Consider the following 22,874-nt stretch of genomic DNA (forward strand, 5'->3'; position numbering starts at 1 on the left):
ACAGCTGTAGCGGCTGCTCTTTCGCCAAGAGTCGATTCTCTCGCGGTAATACGCGTTCGCGCTTTCGTAGCGAGTATATTATCCGCAACGTGTCGTTGACCAAAATCGTTGCTTCGGGAATAAGCTATGTCGTGCTCGCGACACGCGGCACCCAATGGATTGATACCTCGATCGCCTCTAGCCAATCGTGTTTCTAAATGAGTTCCTGGTCCGCAAAACTGATAGCCTGGAATATGTAATTCGATAGGAAGTGCGTTTATCGCACGATTTAACAAACCGCTACCTCTTATAATTTTTGCTGACATTTGTCACAATTTTTTATTAACGGTGTTGGACCGTCGAAATGTGTTTGTTGCCACGACAAATTATAATGTCGCGTGCATCGACGATACTGTTGAACCTCTGAGTCAGCTTTTATATGTTCGGGAAGCTTGTCCCACAATTGTTCCACGTAGCTACCAAAGTCTCGCAGTAAAACAATCTTGGAGATAATCTGTAACTGCTCGGTGGTAAGCTCGAGAATATCGCTGTCAACCGATAGAAGAAGAAACATTTTTGAGACTGAGCGGTTTCGATTCGGTGCGCCTCTATAAATAGGGTCCCGATGACTTATTTTCCAAAATCTGATTTGAGATTCGCGAGAGCAAACATGCGGTTCGCGCGACAAGCGACGATAATCAAAGTGATAAATTTTGACGATAAAACACGAGTAATGTCCGAGAAAGAAATACGCAAGCATGGAAACATGCTGCCGTATAGTAATACGCGGTATCATTTGCGGTCCTTCGAATTGCGGTAAGACTAACGTGTTGATAAGTTTGATAGAAAGTCCACACGGTGTACATTTCGAGAATGTGTACGTATATTCGAAATCGCTTCAACAACCGAAATATCGATACTTGGAAAATTTGCTATTATCGATCGATGAAATTGGTTATTTTACATTCTCTAATAATAGTGACGTTATTCCACCGAGCGAGGCGCTTCCGAATTCCATTTTTATCTTTGACGACGTGGCGTGCGATAAGCAAGATACGATAAGAGAGTACTTTGCAATGGGTCGACATTCGAGCGTCGACTGTTTCTATCTTTGTCAAACGTATGCCAAGATACCCAAGCATCTTATACGGGACAATGCAAATTTACTGATTTTATTTAAATAAGATGGTACAAACTTGAAACATGTATACAACGATCATGTAAATACTGACATGTCTTACGGCGATTTTCGCGCATTCTGTCAGAAATGTTGGCAACACAAGTATGGATTTGTAGTGATTGATAAAAACAGTTTACAGACTAATGGAAGATATCGAAAAGGATTTAACGATTTTGCAATACCGTAAAGTGGTTAGTCGCTATCGATACATCGATCGAGCAACGTCTAAAAATTTTCGTCCGAGCGCAACATGACGATGACGATTAACAATGACGATCGTGAGAAAATTGCGAGAGAGATTGTAAAAACGAGCGAATCAATCCGCAAAAAATATCGTTCTTTAAAAACCGGTCAAATGGAGGAAAACGTCGCATTGGAGAGGCACTTTAAACCAATTATCGAACCTCTAAAACAACTTGTCGAAAATACAATCAATGTGGAATCTAATGAAGCAAAAATCGAACCATCGAGTATGCTCGAAGACAAGCATCTGAAAAAAGAGTCTGGAACAAAGCGAACAAGGTCAAATATATCATTGAACGATTCGCTAATAACTTCTACTCCAAATCAATCGAAACGTAAACGAATGAAACAATTATCGAATGTGATAACTTCTACTCCCATAAAAGATGTACAATCGAGTCAAATATTGCACGAAAGATCGTCTCCGTATGTGGAAGAAGTTTTCGAAACCATGCCTGAAACGCTTGTGACATCGGTTCAACATCTGCTACAAACGTCCGAGGGTCAAAATACATTGCGCACACATCTGGGTCCACTAGGGCAAAAATATGTGTGAGCTATTTTGAGTCAAGATAAAAATAACAGTATGGATTATGTTTACGGTGTTAAATTTTGCAACGAAGGAATGATGCTTGGTGATCAAATTTTTGATGTGGATAAAAATGACAATATAATTATCGGTGGAATAAGATACATGGGAACACCAGGTCTCTATGAGTTGATTTTCAAGAGAATACCCGACGGTGACGTATACAATGATGATGATAAAATTAAATATAAAAATATATTACTGGCGACAAATGCACATAGACGTGGCAATGATATGCGTAATCCAGTGTTAAATAACAAGGGATACAAGTATAAAAATATAATAGCACCATTAATCTCTATTAAAAATATAATAGCGCCTGGAAAAAAAGCTGGAAGAGGTATAAACATACCGCGCGCTATGACGTTAAACGATAATAAGATCGATTACGTGCATTGGAATGATCCCAACGAGTTGGTAGATCGCTTGCGATTGCTGGAAGCTTCGCGTCAAGCCGGCAACAATGCCCACGACAATGAAATATTATCAATTATCGAGGAACTTTGCGAAGCTGGCCTTATTATAAATTAATCTATGCGTCGGCGAAACGAGTCAGTCTGTCATTATTGTTTGTATCGAAATGTCGATTAATAAATTTGGATTATCGTTGGGAACACCCAACAACTCATACTATCAATGGAATGGATTACTAAGAAATTACGTGCGCGATAACGCTCTGTGTCAGACAGCCTCCGGCTTTGACGCAAGTTCGCGCAAGATACGACGCGTAGCGCAACCGGAAGATGATACTGATGCAGCAAACAAACAGTACGTGGAAATACGTGTCAAGCTTTTGGAAGACAGACAGGAAGAACTTGAGAAAAAAATAATCACGCTCGAGACGAATGTGCAAACGCTGCAAATAATGATGGATGAGATGCAGAAAATGCTTCGGTATGCAACTCACGCGCAGACTACATCTAATTCAGCGCATGAGAAGAAAGATATATAAAGAATATATATGGAGGAATTATCTCATTATTGCAAATTATGTCTCGATCAAATATGTCGCAAAAGATCTCTGAAAAACAGCTGCTCGTGGAAGAATTGCATGCTCCAGCGAGAAAAAATTTCCCACGTAGACGTGTCATAGTACGCGGATACGACGATCTGTGGCAGGCGGACGTGGTCGAGATGCGTCCATATGCACGATTCAACAAAGGTTACAACTACATACTCACAGTTATCAATGTGTTGAGCAAGTATGCGTGGGCTGTACCGCTCAAAAGCAAGAGTGGAAACGAGACGGCTGATGCTATCGCAAAGATAATTCGAGACGATGGAAGAAGTCCGAAAAATTTTCAAACCGACAGAGGAAAAGAATTTTACAACACAAATGTACAGAAACTCGCGAAGAAACACAGCATTAATCATTATTCGACGTACTCTATTATGAAAGCCTCGGTCGTGGAACGATTTAACCGAACGTTAAAGAGCAATATGTGGAAAATGTTTACGTTTAATGGAAATTACAAGTGGATCGACGCGTTGTCCCGGCTCGTTAGAGAGTACAATGCGCGAAAACATCGCACTATCAGCATGAGACCTATCGATGTTACCCCCGCGATCGCCGATAAACTTTTAAATACGGTATACAGCAACGTAAAGATTGCGGCACCGGCAAGATTCAAAGTAAGCGATCCGGTACGCGTGAGTAAATTTAAGACCATCTTTGACAAAGGTTATACGCCAAATTGGTCGACCGAAGTGTTTAAGATCGTTAAAGTGCAGAAAACTAATCCCGTGACCTATGCACTCAAAGATTCGCGCGGAAATTCCGTCGCCGGCGGATTTTACGAATACGAGTTACAACGCGTTGCCAATCCCGACATACATCTCGTGGAAAAGGTAATACGCAAAAAGGGCGATGAGATTTATGTGAAATGGCTGGGATTTGATGCAACACACAATTCTTGGATACATAAAAATAATATATTATAAATACGTTAACAATAATACATAATATTAAAGATATTTTCCAAATATATAAACAAAATTGTATACTTTATAAAATATACATATAATTTACAATAAATATACATATAATTTTAATTTACAATAAATATACAATTTTTATTTACAATAAATATACATGATTTTTATTTACAACGGTATTTTGTAATGTCCCCACGGTAGCGTGTCGGTGGTTTCGGGTACGATATACCGCTTGTCATCGTACGGACTTAGAGCAATTTTTGTCTCGCGAATAGTGTATACTTCGTGTAATTTAGATCTTATACAAGACTGCTGACGCGTCATTTCAATCTCTTCGTTCAAACACCGGGTGTAATCGTTGAACGTTATCGTTCTCGCGACGACGTTACTCTTGACACCTTTTACCTTTTTTGTGTCTTTTTTACCATCTACTCGCAACGCGTACATTTTTGCCCTAAGCCCGACGAATTCGGTCATGATGGCGCCATTATTTTCATCCTTCATTAAACCCGGTATCTTTTTATTTGCGAGCGGTATACCGTACACATTGTCCACCGCATAATCGCTGGTATCGAATCTGTCGACGTTGCGCTTTATATTCTCATATACATCTTCACACTCGATGTGATATATGAGAATGTCGGTGTCGGTGTACATGACTTTACGTTTCTCTCGATACATAGGTATCATATAATCGTGGTGAAACTCGTACAAACATATCTTGGATATGTCGAGTATACACATACCCACGTAGATTGGTTTATTAAATTTCACCTCGAGATTGCGCAATTCAACGGCGATCAGATTCTCCGAAAACACGCTTCTACTATGAAAATTTGGTTTTGCGATCATTGCCTCTGCGCCATATCTTCCATCCCAATGTGTCACGAGCTTAATATTAACGTGATTGCGCACATTTTCCATCGTTTTGCCAAATACCGCATTATTCATTAATTTATATAAATTTTTTTCAAAATCATTTTTCGCGAGTGTTCGGAATTGTGTATTAAGTTCGATATAACTGTGAAGCCATGGAGATTGCGAAAACTGTAATATTCGATGTATTTTTGTAACGCGAAGTCCGTGTCGCGTGCATTGCTGCAGGTTGCGGTAATGTATTACGTAACGTTTCTTATCGTATAAGGTTGCGAGCAGCTTATCCTGCCGCTTACCAGGTGGTTTGTCGCGTGTCGGGCAAAACGGTAGATCAGTGTGCGCATCGTGAACACGTTGCGGATACTCGAGATCGACTTCAAGGATGTAGCCTATAGGCGAATCGAGCGCGATCGATGATGTATCAAAATCGGATACGTCGTCGACCCATCGAAAATCTGCATAGGGCAAGGGTTGGCACATTGCCCATCCGTACAAATTATTTACATCAAAGTACGTAAGATACGTTGAAGGTTTCGATGGGTCGTACGACTGCATATACTTGTTATTAGCATGTGCGTATCTGTTGGAACATTGACTCAAACCACCGCGTATTCCGCGTTCGATAAATAAAACCATATCGATATCCGTAAGCAATTCGAATGTAATATTTGTATGCTTCAACATGGCGTCCCACGTATATCCGGGAAGAGTGTAGTAATACGCGGGGTCGAGCCCATAACTTTTAATACAACTCTCGCGGAAATTTTCAAAAATGTCTGCTAATAACAAGACATCAATTTTGAGATACAAGTCGCTATATTCGCCCAGCGTTCGAATGGAGAACCGCTCCCACACGTTCTCGGCGTGCGCGTAATCGCTCTCGGATATCGTGTCACCGGTCAAGGAACTGTAAAATGATTCGCGCGGCGGTAAACACGTATCTTGCAACCTGTCGACGCAGTCAATATATTCGTACGGAAAGACGCCCTTCCGTGTTAATAAATTGAAATTGTCATTCGATAAATTTTGAAATTCAGATTTTAAAATTTTGAGTTTGTCTTTATTCAAGAATGATGCCAATTTATCGAGACTAGCTGTGAGAAATTTATACGAATCGATAAAACGCAATTTAATATGATGTTTTGATTTCTCTTCGGTAAGATTAACATTTTTTGTAAATGATATATATTTTTCCTTCGTTATTGGAAGTAACTCGATTCCCCCTTCGAACGCTGTAGCTATTTCTTTGATAATGAAGTGCGCGTCGTAACCGGATAAATTATGAAAAACTATTGGAATGCAAAAAGAATCTTTATAATTTAGATTACAATTTGAATGCGCGGGACCTCTATATCGCCCGGTCAGATGGCAATGATCGCGTACGCGTGTATCGTCTTGTACAAATGGTTTCTCGCAAATGTGGCATTGTGTCGCGCTATGAAAATTTTCCCATTCATCAGATGTTAAATTTACCATGGGGACATTAGCTGATAAAATACTTTTTACACGCAGTGCTAAATTTTTAAGTTCTTTGACGAACCATGATATGCAATCGATATCGCGACGAGAATGATACGCGGATAACGAATCATCGTACGAAGAATGTACATAATATGCTAAGCTAAATACTTTGTGATGTTGGTAGTTTCTCTCTTCCTCCGTCTTCTCTAAAACGCACTCCAGATCGGCGTACACGACGAAAGGAAGCCGCTCCTTCCGATTATAGTTGTTGAACGTGAGCCACTTGTCCTTATCGCTCGGTAATCGGATAGCGCACTCGTTCATCTCGCGACAGTCCACCGTATGTGATTGTAACTTGTCGTTCGAGCCAAAGTAGTGCAAACATCTGTAAAAGAAATATTTTTTAATTTTTGTTCAAAGATTTCTGTAATATAATTTATTAAATATATACGTACCGATCGCAGATATATTTCTTGTGTTCTTTTTTGCTCAATTGCGAGCTCACGAGGCGGGATAGATTCTTGATCCACGCGAAATGTCCAACGTTGTTGTCTTCCACGTACAACAGGTTGACGTGTTTGTCTTTTTTCAGCTCACTCAGACGTATCGGGACAATGTTCTTTTCCTCGATACTATATACATTGATTGAGATATTGTTGGCATGTTCGAATTTTTTAATTTGATTCACAGTCACTGGAAACTCAATGTCCTGGAGATTCAGCACTGTCGTGTAATGTGGGTACGAAGATTCCCGATAAACATGATCTTCAGTTGGATATAGAGCGGCGACCACAGACCACGCGAAACACGCATTGTCATTAGATTGCACGTTGATTACCGCTCTCTTCATCGTTATTTCTTGCGGTAATTTTATGTGGCATCCCGCGCGCAATGGATTATATTTATTTATATTTACATTTAAATCGAGTATTCGTGATAATGCCCACCCACTATCGCGTTCTTGAAATTCTTCGAGCGATGCTAGAGTGGGCTCAACAACGCGCCGCTCGTACCATTCGCGTAAATCGGATGTGCGAAAGAGTTCATAGTTTCTCGTATTGATACTTTTATTTGCGCGTTTATCACCCGTCACAAATTCACCATTGAACACTGTATTAATTTTCACATTAAAGTGTTTTTTCTGCACGGTTTGCACGTGTTCGAGCACAATGTCTTTAGCATCCTCGAAAAATTGACGAGGCTCGATGTGATTATGATTTATAACCGCACCAGTCAATATGCGGCTCTCGAACGCCGTATCGATCTCTCGCCAAATCAATCCGTGTTGCCGCGTGCTGCATCCTGCACCCGCGTGTACAAAACGTGTGCGTAACGAGTTCTTCAATCCCTCGATCCGTCGTGCAATTCGGGCAATCAGCGATTGTCGAATCCCAATCGATAATCGTGGACGTTTGATTCGACTTTGCCCTTCTAATGATTCGATATATTCGTCGCATCGTTGCTCCCACGCAACGTACTCCTCTATCGAATTCACCCTTGCAGATTGCTCGCGTAGATTTCGTTCGGCATTGTTTTCCGCCATATTTCCAAATTTATACAAAAAATTTTTTGCTAACAAGATGTGCTTATTAACAGCTCTTGTCTCGGAACTCTTGGCGAAAATACTGACAGGGTGTGCCTCTTTACCATGATTTTATATTCTATCTTGATATCTCTTTCCATCATGTGTATCTAAATCTTTATTTCGCGATTTGTCACGTACATTTTGGCTAATGTCGATTATTGCATTTTGTCGTCTAGAGATGATGTCAAATCCCAGATGTATCGCAAAAGTTTCAAATTACATGCAGCTGTCCAATGTTAGTGCAATTTAATCATGAGGATTATCCTTATATTATAGGATTTTGTCATGTTTTGACACGCGCGTTTGAAATCTGATATCTATAGGCGATGTCATCGCGAAGCAGCCGCACATCGGCGCTTGCAAATTTTATATTACGTTGCATTTTTGTGCATTCGGCTAAATCTCACACCTGGTGATGATGTCATCGCGAAGCAGCCGTATATCGGTGCTTGAATGGAAAAATTGAAAAAAATATCGCGTCCATAATAATCCCCCACCACATTGCAATTTTGAAACGCTAATACATATTTTAAATATGTTCAATACGTTCAGTATTGCATCAACCACTTGTGTGAAAGGTTCATATAAAAATGTATCCCACTGAAGGAAGTCGCATGAATTATTACGTTCCGATTCAAGATGCTGATGAAACTTCACCGTGTAAGAAGAAATGTAACAAGTAAGTTTTAATTAACTTGAATATTTTTTATACTTTTTAAATATTTATATAAATAATATTGTTTTTACTCCCTAGCATTTCATCCGAGTCTCGTCGCGCGGTTCGTATACTCGGAAGACGATACGCCTTAACTCCGACGTCGTACAAATATTTGGACATTGGAATAAACGTTGGAGCTGTATCTTGCGTGGAATTAGTTCTCGGCGATAATCGGGGCAATCAAATAATATTGCCCTTTGAAACGTGGAAATCGCTAATGCAGAAACGTGCGGACATTGAACGACTTCTACAATCGGCTGAAATCCCATTGCGGATTCCAGATTTGACATTCGAAGTGGTTAAAATATCTGATTCGAATATTATAAAAATTGGATTATCAAATAATTCTTTATATATGAAGCCGCCAACTCTATTCTATTTATTCGATTTTGAAAAATGTATAGATCATATGTATTACTGGTTATGCGAAAATACGCATATTGTAAATGAAAAATTCAAACAATTTGTAACTGTTTTACAACAGAATAATATCACTAATGTATGCGACGCTACAAAAACTATACATGAAAGTAATAAGTTTAACAGCGAATCGCTCATAGATTGCGAGTTATTGACATGTGCTGTAAATGATATTCTTCACGAGGCTTGTAATAAATAAGTTATTTTACTAATTATCTGTGAATTTAATTATTTATCCCATTCTTTATGCATGAATAAAAACGGTATAATAGATATGCACAGTTTGCAAAATTTAACTTGCGGACGCTATCTCTCTTTCAAGTGCATGCGGACGCTCTCTCTCTCGCACCGCCTCGCGTATGCTCTCTCTCTCGCACCGCCTCGCGCTATTCTTCTCCCACGCCCATAGAATATCATTAGCGCTATCCTTCTCTTACACATTGCGGACGCCTCGCGCTATCTCTGTCACACCTACTCGCGGCATCGTACCTTCGCGTTCCCTCTTCCCCGCGGCCCCGCACCTACCGTTCCGCCGCGGTCCCCCTTCCCCTCTCCGCGGCCCCCGCGCTTACCGTTCCGCCGCGGTCCCCCTTCCCCCTCACCGCGGACCTCGCGCCAACCGTTCTGCCGCGGTCCCCTCCCCCTCTCCGCGGACCCCGCACCTACCGTTCCGCCGCGGTCCCCCTTCCCCTCTTCGCGGCCATCGCACCTACCGTTCCGCCGCGGTCCCCCTTCCCCCTCTCCGCGGACCCCGCGCCTACCGTTCCGCCACGGTCCCCTCCCCCTCACCGCGGACCCCGCGCCAACCGTTCCGCCGCGGTCACCCCCGCGTGACGTCATTCCCACCCCATGACGTCATTCCCACCCCCGTAATGTCATACCCCCGTGACGTCATACTCACCCCCGTGACGTCACCACCCCCCTGACATCATTCCCACCCCGTGACGTCATCCCCCCGTGACGTCACCCCACCGTGACGTCATACCCCCCCGTGACGTCATCCCCCCCGCACCGGTTTCCCCTCACCCCTCACCCCCCTCAGAGGACCATGGCTTAGAACCGGCCTAGATACACTACTATATTATTATATTATTTTGTTCCTATTGTCTGTATCTTCGCATTGTGCGATAGGTTTAAATCAGAGTCGGAAGTTAGCGCATGCCATTTCCATCGCGTTGCATATGACTTCGATATATTCGTCAATTTACGTCAATTTTTGTACTTCCGACACCGATTTATGTTTGCGACTCCATCGGAAACGGTTATAACAATGTTTATGCTCAGGCTCATACATAGCAAATACTTATTTTTATCGCATTATACTTACACCGGTAACGATTCAGGAAGCAGGCAAAAAAGGTATACGGCAAGAAAACTATGTTACTTCCTACAAACTCCTTTAGGATATTAAGTTACACAGACAGTTTAGAATATCAATAGAACAACACGAGCAAAATTACTACAACACGAGCTGATACAACAAGAGCTTGGCCGATACGACATGAGCAGAAACGAAGTTACTTCTTCTTCTTTGGTTGAATGGCTCCGGGCCTGACCACACTGGCCCACACGGCCAAATCGAAAGATGATGGAGACAGTAATACTGTAGAGATTGGATCAAATTATAACTTCAGATATTGAGGTTACATTTCTTGAAGAAGGTTGCAAGGCATGAGATGATTCCCGGAGAGGGTGTTGAAAAAAGCTTGAAGATGTCAGGAGGAGGGGGCTTCTTGGTTTTTTCCTTTAGTTTTTTAAGCAGGTGAAGCCTGTGATTTTGGTAAACAGGACAAAACCATAGAGTGTGGTCTATGTCCTGTGATGGGTGTCCGTAGTCGCATGCAGGCGAAGAAGTGATATGACAGCGAAATAGACTGGCCTGGAGATTGTAGTGATTGCTTCTGATGCGGCAAGCCGTGACAATTTCTTCCCGTGCTAGGCCGAGCTTTATAAACCAGGGACGGGGAAGGAAGGAAGGGTTTAGATTAAAGTAATGCTTCCCTTTTAAATTAGTTTGTGCAATTAGAGTGCGGTTAGTAGAAGAGATGTAGTGAGTGCGAGCCAAGGAGTAGAAATCACAATGAGGTATGAGTTCCGAGACAAGTTCACCCGTGCGGATGGCTCTTTTGGCAAAAAGGTCAGCTGTTTCGTTACCTAGTATTCCTGAGTGGCTGGGGATCCAAATAATAGAGATATTGTAGTTTGAGAGATAGGCTGATCTGAGTCTCTCTTTAATTTCGAAAATTAAATAGTTAAGGTCTCTCAGCGGTTTGACCGAAAGCAGGATTTCAACGAGACTTCGGGAGTCGGTGAAAATAGAAGAATTCGTTATTTTGTTTTGTAAAATGTAGTCGAGACATTTGAGTAGAGCAAGGGTCTCCCCTGTGAAAATTGAGGCGTATCCGTCAATTCTATATCGGCGACTGGTATGTGGAGAATGGGAGTAAAAGGCAAGGCCGATATAGTCCTAAAAGTCAGTTTTGGAGGCGTCTGTGAAGAAACATTTCCTTTCTTGAATGAGATGATTGTAGGTGGCCATGAATATTAATTGAGGGAAGGGAGCCTGTCTGATTTCTTCAACGATTGCCGGAGGAGTGATATGAATGTCTGCTGTGACGAGAGTGGTTTCAAAGTCGTGATTGTACACGGGTAGTTGGTCGAAAGAAGCGATTTTAGATTTGTAGAGTTTAAGTTTGAGGAATGAACTGTATAGGATGAAGTTGGTCGAAATATCAAATTTGTTATTGTTTATGAGACTAATTTGGAGGTCAAAGAGCTTGTCAATAACCAAGTTGTCGTTGGAGGCAAAACTTTTGAGTAAAAATTTAGAAGCTAGGTAGATGAGTCTGTATCTAAGGGGGCCAATCCCGGATTCTGCAAGTAGAACGTTCGAGGGAGTTGTTTGCCTTAGTCCGAGACACAAGCGGATAGCTTGCTTTTGTATTTTCTCTAGTTTTTCCAAGTGGGTGAAATTGTTGGAACGAATGTATGGAAAGCTGTATTCAATTGAGCCTCTGATCAAGGCTTTGTAAATGTTGAGAAGTAACACGGGGTTGGCTCCCCACCAGACACCTCGCAATGATTTAAGAATGTTTAGCAGCTTGGTGCATTTTTTAGATAGAAATTCTATATGTAAGTTGCCGTGAAGTTTGGGGTCGAGAATGATACCCAAAAATTTGTGGGACGTAGATGATGTGATTACCGAGTCCTGAAGGTTGATTGAGTAGAAGAGAGGACTTTTTCTTCGTCTGGAGAAAACCATTAGAGCTGACTTGCTGGGCGAGATCGCGAGATCTTTAGAAACCAGGTGAGCTGCAAGCTTGTTGGCTGCTTGTTCTAGGGTTTGTAAAGATCGGTCGATATTTGAGGACCTGGCAAAAATGGCTATGTCATCGGCAAATTGTAGAATTTCGCATTTATTGTTGAGGATTGATTGGCATTTAGAGATGTAGATGTTAAAGAGAAGAGGGCTTAAAATTGAACCTTGGGGGACTCCCCTATAGGAAATTAAGGTGTTGGTAATTTCTCCATTGATCACAAATTGTAATTTCCTCACGTGAATGAGGTTATATATAAATTGACACAGTTTGGAAGGGAGACCGAGTTCAATTAAGTCTTCTATAAGGATGTTAGGAACAACGTTGTCAAAGGCTCCGACAATGTCGAGAAACAAGCAGACTGTAGGTTGATTGAGGGCGAATCCTGTATAGATGTCGGTAAGCAGAGCACCGAGATTGTCGTGGCAGGATTTTCTTTTTCTGAAGCCAAATTGTCTTGATGGTAGAATTTTGTTTTTTTCCATCCACCATTCGAGGCGAGAGTGAATAAGTTTCTCCGTTAATTTTAGGAGGCAGGAAGTGAGGGAAATTGGTCGGAATTTCCCCGGGGAGTTTTTTGGAATTAGAAATATAATGGATTGTTGCCAAGAGTCGGGGAAATTTCCTTCTTCAAATATATTGTTTAGAATGTCTAACAAGATTGGAAGGTATTGGTCCGGCAAGAGGGAGATCATTTTATAATCGATTCGATCCGGTCCTGGAGAGGATTTTGTTTTGAGGTTTTTTATATGACTGATAAGTTCGGAGATAGTGAAAGGTTTATCGAACATGTTGCAGGATGTAGGATTAGGAAAATCTTCAGAGGAAAAGTATTGTTTGCAGAGGGCGGAGGGGGGGGGGGCAGAGAGTTGAAATTAGGTTTCTTGTACCTTCAGGAATCTCGAGGTTAGAAGAATTTTGAAAGGAAGGCAGGCCCAGATGCCTGGATTTAAACCTTTTGATCATCTTCCATAACTGCTGTATAGGGGTGTGGTCATTTAAGATACTACAAAAATTTCTCCATCCTTTCCTCTTTGCTGATTGTAGAGTGCGTTTGACTATTGCTTCCGATTTTTTCATGTTTAGGTAATTGGAGAAGGAGGGATTACTTCTATATAATTTAAGAGCTTTTTTGCGGTTAGATGAGGCTGTTTCGCATTCGTCATCCCACCACGGGGCGGGGAGAGTGGAGCGCTTGGGAAGGAGTTTTAAGGTGGATGGAGTTCTGAAAGCGGGAATGATTGGGGACTTGCTCTAAGATGTGTTTAGTAAATTTTTCGTATTTTTCAATGGTGGAGGGTGAAGTGGAGATAGCATCTAATAGAGAGGAAAAGTTTTGGATGAGATTTGAAATGAAATGAATTTAATCAGACTTCTTCATCTTGATTTTATGAGAAAAGAAGATACGTCCTTTGATTTTACAGTTTATTGAAATGAAAATAGGGAAATGATCGCTGAAGTAGAGGTCAGAGAGAACTTTCGGTTCGCACAAACAGTATAGAGCGGGAGACGCAAAAGATAAGTCGATGACGGACGTGGCCTGATTAGGACGAGTAAGGAAGGTGGAGGTGCCGTCATTAAGACAGATGAAGGAATGCTCTACTGCTGAGGCCAGCAGAGCTGCGCCCGAGTTGTCTATACGGTTAGAACCCCATTCCGTGTGATTACTGTTAAAATCACCGATTAGAAGGGAAATAGGGTGGGAATTGGCAAAATTGAACAAATCGTTCCATTCTGAGGCTCGAAGGGGGGATTGGGAAAATCTGTAAATTGAGGTGATTTGGAAGAATTGATTTCCGATTGGTATGATTAAGGATTGGCATTCAAGTTTGTTGGGAATTTGAAAACAGTCATTTAGGATTTTGAAGGGAATATTGTTTTTAACAATAAGGGCGAGCCCTCCTGAGTTGCGTGACAGACTGTCTTTTCTGATAACGTGATAATTTTGAAGAGGGAGTAGGGAATCTGGGTTGAGCCAGGTTTCGGATAAAGCGATAATAATGTCGAAATCCTCTGCAATGGATCGAAGGGAGTCGATTTTGTTAGAGATAGAGTGGCAATTCCATTGTAAGATTTTGAGAGGAGAGGAGAAATCTAAGGTTGTGCCTGAGTTAAAAGGATTCATGATAAATGGGAGACGTAGGAGTGGAAGGGCATGCGATGAGTAGGTCTTGAATAATTTTTTTTAAGTCGTCATATATCCCAAAAGCTTTAAGGAATGGGGAGATTTTTTCAAATAAGATTTTTATGAGTGGAATAAACGGGGAGAGGAAAGACTGGAGCTCTGGGGAAGAGGGGAAGAAGAGGGGGGCGGGAGAGGCAGAAGGAGGGGAGGAATGCATAGAGAAAGGGGGATCAGGAGAGTGGGGTAGGGTGGAGGAGAAAGGAGGGTGGATGGCTACGTCATTGGAGTATGATGGGAGACGTCCGTCTGGTGAGATAAGAAGGGCATTAGGAGGAAAGCTTTTGTTGGCTGTGGGGCCAGGACCCTGGTTGCCTTGACTGAGATAAAGAGGAGACAGAGAATTTTTTGGGGAGGAGGGAGAGGAGGAGTGAGTGTGTGAAGGCAAGTGCGGATGGGAGGCAGGGTTGTTAAAAGAGGAAGCAGGATGATGGGGATTATAATGAGGAAACTTTTGTGATCTGCTGACGGCCTGCGCATATGAGCGCGGGGAGGGAGAGGGGGATGTGTTGTATGAAGAGGTGGAGTACAGCATGTCTGGGGTGGAAGAGTTATTAAGATCGGGAAAGTTTGAGAAGTTAAAAAAGTTGGGGGTTCTGGAATCATTGCCGCGAATGATTTTTTTGGCTTCTATAATAGGGATATTTGTAAAGGTATTAATCGATGGGAATCAGGAAAGGCCGTTAATTCTCAAATGCGTATTTTTGTAGCGGGCGATTTATTCGTCTTGTCTTGTCGAAGGCTCGGGACTGACTCTCTCGTCGCATCCTTCCTTCACCTCGCCTATTTACATTTTCAAATCTATCTCGCTTTGTCCTTACAGTTCGGCCATCCTGACCATTAGGCCGTCCTCGGCTAACGCAGAAGCATACATGTCCATTATCAATACAATCTGTATCACGATGTGAAAAATTAACGTAATTCTTTAAATACCTTAAACACATACATGTGCGCGAAAAATAATTTCCTAGTTGTTGCGTAACCATGGTCGCATATCACACGCTTCCCATACCCCCTGATATGGTCGTTGAGTATTTAAAAACACGTCAGTATCCGTAATTAAGTAACGATTATTACGAAACGTCCGCTTAACTTGATAAGGTCCTTTAAACGTGGGTATTAATTTCTTTGACGCTCCCACGCTGCTATCATCATGACTAGGTCTCCGTCCCTATAGATCAATGCAGGGTTCCGTTTTTTATCAACATGCGTCTTATTGTACATTTGAGATTTACGAGTTTTATCGGCAGCGTCATTTCTAACTTTAATAATATCTACTCGCTCAGTATCGTCAGTATAGTGTAAATATTCCTTAAGACTATCGATGCATTTCCCGCGCTGATCAACCCCAAATAATAGCTGACTCGGAGTACAACCGGTGGTCTTACTAACTGAATTGTTTAATGCGTACTCTATTTCCGGCAAAGTGTCATGCCAAAACTTCCCCGTCGAGTCATCCGACATTTTCCCTAACATGGGAATTAGGACTCGATTGACGCGTTCCACTTGCCCATTGGCTTGAGGCGAACCCGTTGCTACCTTAATATGTTTTACATTATTTTCCTGCAAAAACTTCAAGAATTCGTTCGAGGTGAAACACGTCCCTCGATCTGTTACAATCACTAAAGGGCGACTATAATTATGAAAGTATTGTTTCAAATGGTTAATAGTTTCCTTGCTAGCTGTCGTTTTAACTGCATATAATTTTACAAATTTAGTGAAAGCATCAACCATAACCAAAATATGTCGCTTAATGGAATGTTCTATCGGACCTATGTGGTCAATATGCAAAGTAGCAAATGGAACGTTGCCTTTCGGAATCGTATTCAAAAATCTCTCTGCCTTCCCCGTCTTGGGCGCGTAAGCAATACATTTTAAACAATTTTTAATATGTCCCTCTATCTTCTCTCGCAATTTAGGAAACCAATAATTCTGCAAAATAGCTTGGCTAGTTTTCTCAACTCCAAAGTGTCCCATTTCGTCGTGATATTTAAAAATAACATTCTTTTCCATCATCCCAGGAACGTAAAACAATAGCTTATCGTTCTTTTTCCTATACACGAGTTCATTACGCAATTCGAAAAATTTACTTTCAGACTGTTCAAGTTGATTCCTCACTTCTACAATTTTCGAATCTTGTCCTTGGCTAATCGTAAGATTCCATTCAAAAGGATTGTCTTCCACAATTCCCACTGTTCGACTAAGTGCGTCAACGTGTTTCATCCGCATTCCGGGCCTATGTTCTAATTCATAATCATAATTAAGCAATTCTAACGCCCATCCTAGGGTTAATATCTTTTTTCTTTAAAGTCATGGCAAGAGAATTACAATCGGTAACAATTTTGAATTTGAGACCCTGCAGATAAACTCTAAAACGTTTTAGTGCATAAATTATTGCAAGAGTCTCCAACTCGTAGCTGTGATATTTCGCTTCCGTCTCCGTGGACCGCTTCGAAAAATAAAATACCGGATGGTATTTGCAATCCGATTTTCTTTGCATTAGAACCGCACCATACCCTATCGCACTCGCGTTACAATGCAATTCGGTTTCGTCTTTCGGATTATAAATGGCTAATATCGGCGCTGTACTAAGCTTGTTCTTTAACGCTTCGAAGACTTTAAGTTCATCTTCACCAAATTTAAATGCCGCGCTCTCTTTGGTTAGATCAGACAACGGCTTCGAAATCATGGAATAATCTTGAATAAATTTTCTAAATTACGAGCACAATCCAAGAAATCGCTGTAATTCGCGCTTAGTTTTAGGTACTGGAAAAGTAGTAACGGCATTGACCCCGTTTATCGTAGGCTTCACACCGTGCTCATTAATAAGATATCCGAGATACTCGATTTCGGTATATAAAAATTTGCATTTATCAAATCTAATCTCCAAGACCATTACCTCGAATAAACGCTTTAAGACCTGCAAATGATAATCTAACGTAGTGGTAGCGACGAGCACATCGTCCATATAAACTACAATATCTCCCGCTCTAATAAAATCGGATAGCGCATTATTTATAAATCGCTGGAAAGTAGATGGTGCAGTCTTCAGACCAAATGGCATTTTTAACCACTCGAATTGACCTAATGGCGTAACAAATGACGTGTATTTTACAGAATCTGCCGATACGTTGACATGATAGAATCCATCCTTTAAATCTATTAAACTAAAATGTTTTTTTCCGTTTAAGACTTCTAATTGGTCTTCAATTAACGGTAGTGGATAATTATCACGAGCTAATGCTTTGTTTAAAATTCTGAAATCAACACATATCCGTATCTCTCCGTTTTTCTTTCTCGGTAGAACTATAGGCGATGCATATTCCGAATTACTTGATCTAATATATCCTTTTTCAAGCAAGCGATCTAAAATATCTTGCAATTTTTCCCTCTCGCCATGCGATATTCTACGCGGTGTACAATGAAACGGTTGTGCGAATCTTTAACTACCAATTTCAACTCGGTTCGAACCCTAAGCTCCCTGGGTCGCTGTGGCTTAATATAATTATCGATGAATAATCGTCGAAATTCATCCCGAGCATCGTGTGACGCCCCCGAGTTTATATCTAAACAATCAATAGGATCACTCTGTGTCTCCGCAAGATTAATATTCATAATCTCCTGTTCCTCATCCGTCACATTAGCTTTTGTTAGTACTAACTCAAATTTTCGTAACGCACCGCGACCCAAGACAGCTGGCGTAATCATAGTATTTTCGGGCACAATCAAAATCGTCACATCTTTTCTAGAATCGCCACCCAGCGAAATACGAGCCTGGTGACTTTACCCTTAATAGTCAATTTAGAATTATTAATGCCGCAGTATCGATAATCTAATTCGTTCACCGGCTCAACATTCACGCCGTTAACAAATCTCTCTTTTAAAAAACTAACCGGACTTCCCGTATCCAACAAAGTGTCCAAGCATAAAACCTGTTAAAGACTAGACCCGGTTATCTCGAACGTAACGCTTCGCCGAAAATTCACCTCCGTCGCATAGTCTTCGTAAACATTAGCAACCTGCGGTTTGTCTCTTTTCGGACAATCATTGGCGAAATGTCCCATCTCCCCGCACTCGTAACACGATCCCCTCTCTCGCCTAGGCCGTCGGCACTCTCTCGATACATGCCCCATTCGATCACAATTATAGCACTTTACTTCACGCTGTCCGTCCAGATTTATTAAACGGTTTCCCCGTCGATTTCCATTTTTCTCCTATAGTACTGCGCCTTGAGCCATATTGTCATCAAGTTCATATGTTTGGCACAATAACCTGACCTGTTTTTCCCACTCGCCGAAGTCACGATCCGTTCCGTTGAATTCGCTTAGAAGGTCACCTACCGCTCTAATATTTACAGGCCTCCCGCTGTTTGAATTATTACCGGCTCGTTGAGAGTTCCTCAATATCTCCATCTCTTGCTGAGCAACCTCAAGCTCCCTTGCCATCAGAGCTCTCTCTCTCCGCATTAATTCTAATTCGCGCAAAGGAAAGTCGTTTCGATGGCGCATATCCGCCGATTCACGACGCAAATACGGCCTCCGCGTCGCGACCGCCTGGCTGTGCTCCCCTCGTTCGCACGAGTGGCCTTCACTTGGACACAGTACAATTGGACACGGTGCAAATGGACACGTTACAAATGGACACGAGATTGTGCACACGGTTCAATTGGACACAGTGCATTTGGACACAGTAATTTTGGATACAGTAGCTTTTGGACACATAAGAAAATACGCATCGTTTACTTGGACACCGCTCAATTGGACACTGTTCATTTGGACACCGTTCGTTTGGACACAGAAAGATGCGCACCGTTCATTTGGACACCGTTCGTTTGGACACCGTTATTTGCCCACCGTTCGTTTGGACACCGTTCATTTGCCCACCGTTCGTTTGGACACCGTTCATTTGCCCACCGTTCGTTTGGACACCGTTCATTTGCCCACCGTTCGTTTGGACACCGTTCATTTGTACACAGAAACATGCGCACTGTTTGTTTGAATATGTAACAGATGGAGAGAAATAAAAATCATTTTGGGAAAATATAATCAGTATTCTTATAACACTTTATACTGGTAAATCTATGTAAAATATGAAATCGTGAAAAGGAGATACATTTGAAGGTTATAATATCTGTCAAAATAAAATATATTCATACTTATATATCTCTGATACTGATGTCATTAATTTTACATTGCTTTTAGCACTTTGTTTAGCCTTTCGCATATTTGGATGTCATGCATGGATACAGTGGGTTCCGCCCCCCCCTGCGGGGGGGCTCCACTTCCGGAAGATATAATCTAACCCAAACCTATTTCTTATTTAAAACAAAAATTTGGTGTGGATTACGTCGTATAATTTAAATCAAATTTTGGTGTCCAAACGAACGGTGTCCAAACGAACGGTGGGCAAATGAACGGTGTCCAAACGAACGGTGGGCAAATGAACGGTGTCCAAATGAACGGTGGGCAAATAACGGTGTCCAAATGAACGGTGTCCAAATGAACGGTGCGCATCTTTCTGTGTCCAAACGAACGGTGTCCAAATGAACAGTGTCCAATTGAGCGGTGTCCAAGTAAACGATGCGTATTTTCTTATGTGTCCAAAAGCTACTGTATCCAAAATTACTGTGTCCAAATGCCCTGTGTCCAATTGAACCGTGTGCAAAATCTCGTGTCCATTTGTAACGTGTCCATTTGCACCGTGTTCAATTATACTGTGTCCAAGTGCACCACTCCCCGTTCGCACGGGCCTGAATGCTCCCGCGGTGCGTTATCCTCCTCTCCGAAACAACTCCCCTCCTCTTCATCCCGCGATGGCTCCCCTCGCGGCTCCTCCATCTCCGACATCCAGTCACCTGCCGGATTCGCCGATGCAATTCTCGCAACTAACTCCGCCTTCGTTCCCGCGGTTGACAGCTGATGATTTTTGAGAATTGTCTTTAATTGCACACTCGTGAGTTTACTCAGTCTATCCATAATATAAAGCTCAATTTAATGCTACAGTCCTGTCCCGACGTTCGCAACGCTGCTCCGATAATACCAATTTCACCTCGATGACAGTCAATATTTTGATATACTATTGCGACGGTTTAACGATACCTGTCCAATATGGCGATCGAAAATTCCAGAATACAGTTTGATTTCTTTGTTCCCTTCTCTTAAAACGGCGATCGAAAAATTCAGGTCCAAACTTCTCAGCAATGCTTAGACCATCGACATCCTCTCGAATCCCGGTCTCCACCCAGAAACTCCACCGCCGTCGTCACTCAACAGTCAATCCTTTTCAAAATTCGCATGCGATACATGCAACGATGCCACGTACAGCACACACGATTCACACGCAGTCTCAAATTTTACAACGTCTATCATAAACAATGCACCGTAATTTCTTTACCGCGGATCGCAAGTCACAGATCCCGCTTCTGAGAATAATGTAAAGGTATTAATCGACGGGAATCAGGAAAGGCCGTTAATTCTCAAATGCGTATTTTTGTAGCGGGCGATTTATTCGTCTTGTCTTGTCGAAGGCTCGGGACTGACTCTCTCGTCGCGTCCTTCCTTCACCTTGCCTATTTACATTTTCAAATCTATCTCGCTTTGTCCTTACATATTTTTGTGGGCAGCCAGTTCTAGTATGTTTTTCTGTTTGAGCCATTCGGGGCAGGAACGGTCATTAGTTTTGTGAGAGCCCTTGCAATTGATGCATGACGGGGGTTGGTTATTATTTGGGCAAGAAGAGATGTTGTCGTTAGATTCGTCCCCACAGAGGGGACAGCGAAGTTGTCCTCTACATTGGGGACTCCAGCCCACTGTGAGGGGATGAATGGAAGTGTTGGCTGCTCCTGTGGATGTAATAACAATTTCAAATGGTCTTTGACAGGATTTGGTGTATCTATTGTTGAGAACTGTGTCTGGAATGATTCTAGAAGCATTGAGTTTTTTTGGGGCAGAGTTGTCTTCTTCTTGAGATTTTTGAATTTGCCTCTTTAGAGACGAGGAGCTTAAATCACTTGAGACACTTGGAATTATTGGATCTAGAGAGACAGTTATTTTTTCGGACTGAATTTCTTGTTTGGAAAGTAGCGAGGGAACTTCGTGTGAGGTAGATTCGACATCCATATCACTATCGGAAGAATCGTTAGCCAGTGGTTTTAATGGTTTAAGATTGCTAGCGATTAAGTTAAGAATCGCTTCTTGAGTTTCAGGATCGGTTGCATTATCGCTAATGTTTGGGAGGGAAGGTCCTCTTTTTTTTTAACGGGCGACCGCGACCGACTGCTAACCCGCGGAGGCGGCATGGTAGCATTTAGGATAAACGGTGTGCTATGTTAGTTTAGTACGCAAGTGGCCAAAAGAGAGAAAAAGTATATCACGCTACGACACACAAAGGAGTGGATGATGTAATATGGCGGGCACACGCCGGACAAAAGCCCGGTACTTAGCCAGCCTAAAATTACATGTCACTCGATCCTTGGATTAATCCGAGTATAGTTAAACACTTTGATGAAAAGTGAGGCGAGCTCTGAAAAGAGCTGTTGTACTGCAAAACTGGTTAAACTGAATTGTTTAGCTAACTCGTACACTTATTACACAAATTCGACACCGAAAACACGTCCGCACTTGACCGAGGCCGGAACGGAAGTACGAAACGACATGAGCATAAGCTATACGACATGAGCAGAAACATAGACATAGGCCGGTTTTCATAGTCCGTTCTTATATCCAAGATCTTAAATATGGTCTTGGGTCTTGTGTCGTCTTAAGATTCCATTCAACCAATGAAATGGCCGCATTGTATCTTAAGACCGTACTTAAGACAATCTTGAATATAAGAACAGACTATATATATATAGTATATCTAGACCAAGCGTTTGCATTTATTTAAGGAGTGGGGGTAAAGATGTAGAAAAGGACATACTCTGTTCCGTGCCCCTTGCGTTCTCTCTCACTCGCATGTAACATAACGAAAAAGTACGCTATGCTACGCGCGAGCGAGAGAGAACGCAAGGAGCACGAAACAGAGTATGACCTTTTCTACGGGTATCTTTACCCCCACTCATTAAATAAATGCAAACGCTCGGTCTAGCTATAGCTATACTATCGCTGCGTTTCGATATTCACTGCCAATAGTGAAGATATAGTTTACGTTACGTACATTATAGATTTTCAGTACTGGCAGTGAATATCGAAACGCAGCACATGGCTGGTATTCATAGTCAGTTCTTATTTCAAGACCGTCTTAAGTAATGTCTTGAGATGCTAATACGGCTCTGTGATTGGTTTAGGACATCTTAGGGCTTGAGCAGAATGGTTGATTTGATAATGTCTTATGTCTTTGTCTTGAAGTAACGCACAATACTGTCCACAAAATAGTATTGTGCGTTACTTCA

At 41.9% G+C, this 22,874-nt stretch overlaps 1 protein-coding gene across 1 annotated transcript; it reads right to left on the reverse strand.

Moving 5' to 3' along the window:
- Positions 1 to 18,699: 18,699 nt before the first annotated feature.
- LOC138943051 (uncharacterized) lies at positions 18,700 to 20,460 on the reverse strand. Its single transcript, XM_070313571.1, has 2 exons — positions 20,231 to 20,460; positions 18,700 to 19,075 (listed from the first exon to the last, which is right to left on the reverse strand). Exons 1-2 carry the CDS (start codon positions 20,458 to 20,460, stop codon positions 18,700 to 18,702), a joined length of 606 nt encoding a protein of 201 aa, XP_070169672.1.
- Positions 20,461 to 22,874: the final 2,414 nt, after the last annotated feature.

Source organism: Polyergus mexicanus, unplaced genomic scaffold (assembly GCF_030449975.1).
Source record: "Polyergus mexicanus isolate NDT 795.1 unplaced genomic scaffold, iyPolMexi1.0 SCAF_25, whole genome shotgun sequence".
Classification (NCBI taxonomy): Eukaryota; Metazoa; Arthropoda; class Insecta; order Hymenoptera; family Formicidae; genus Polyergus; species Polyergus mexicanus.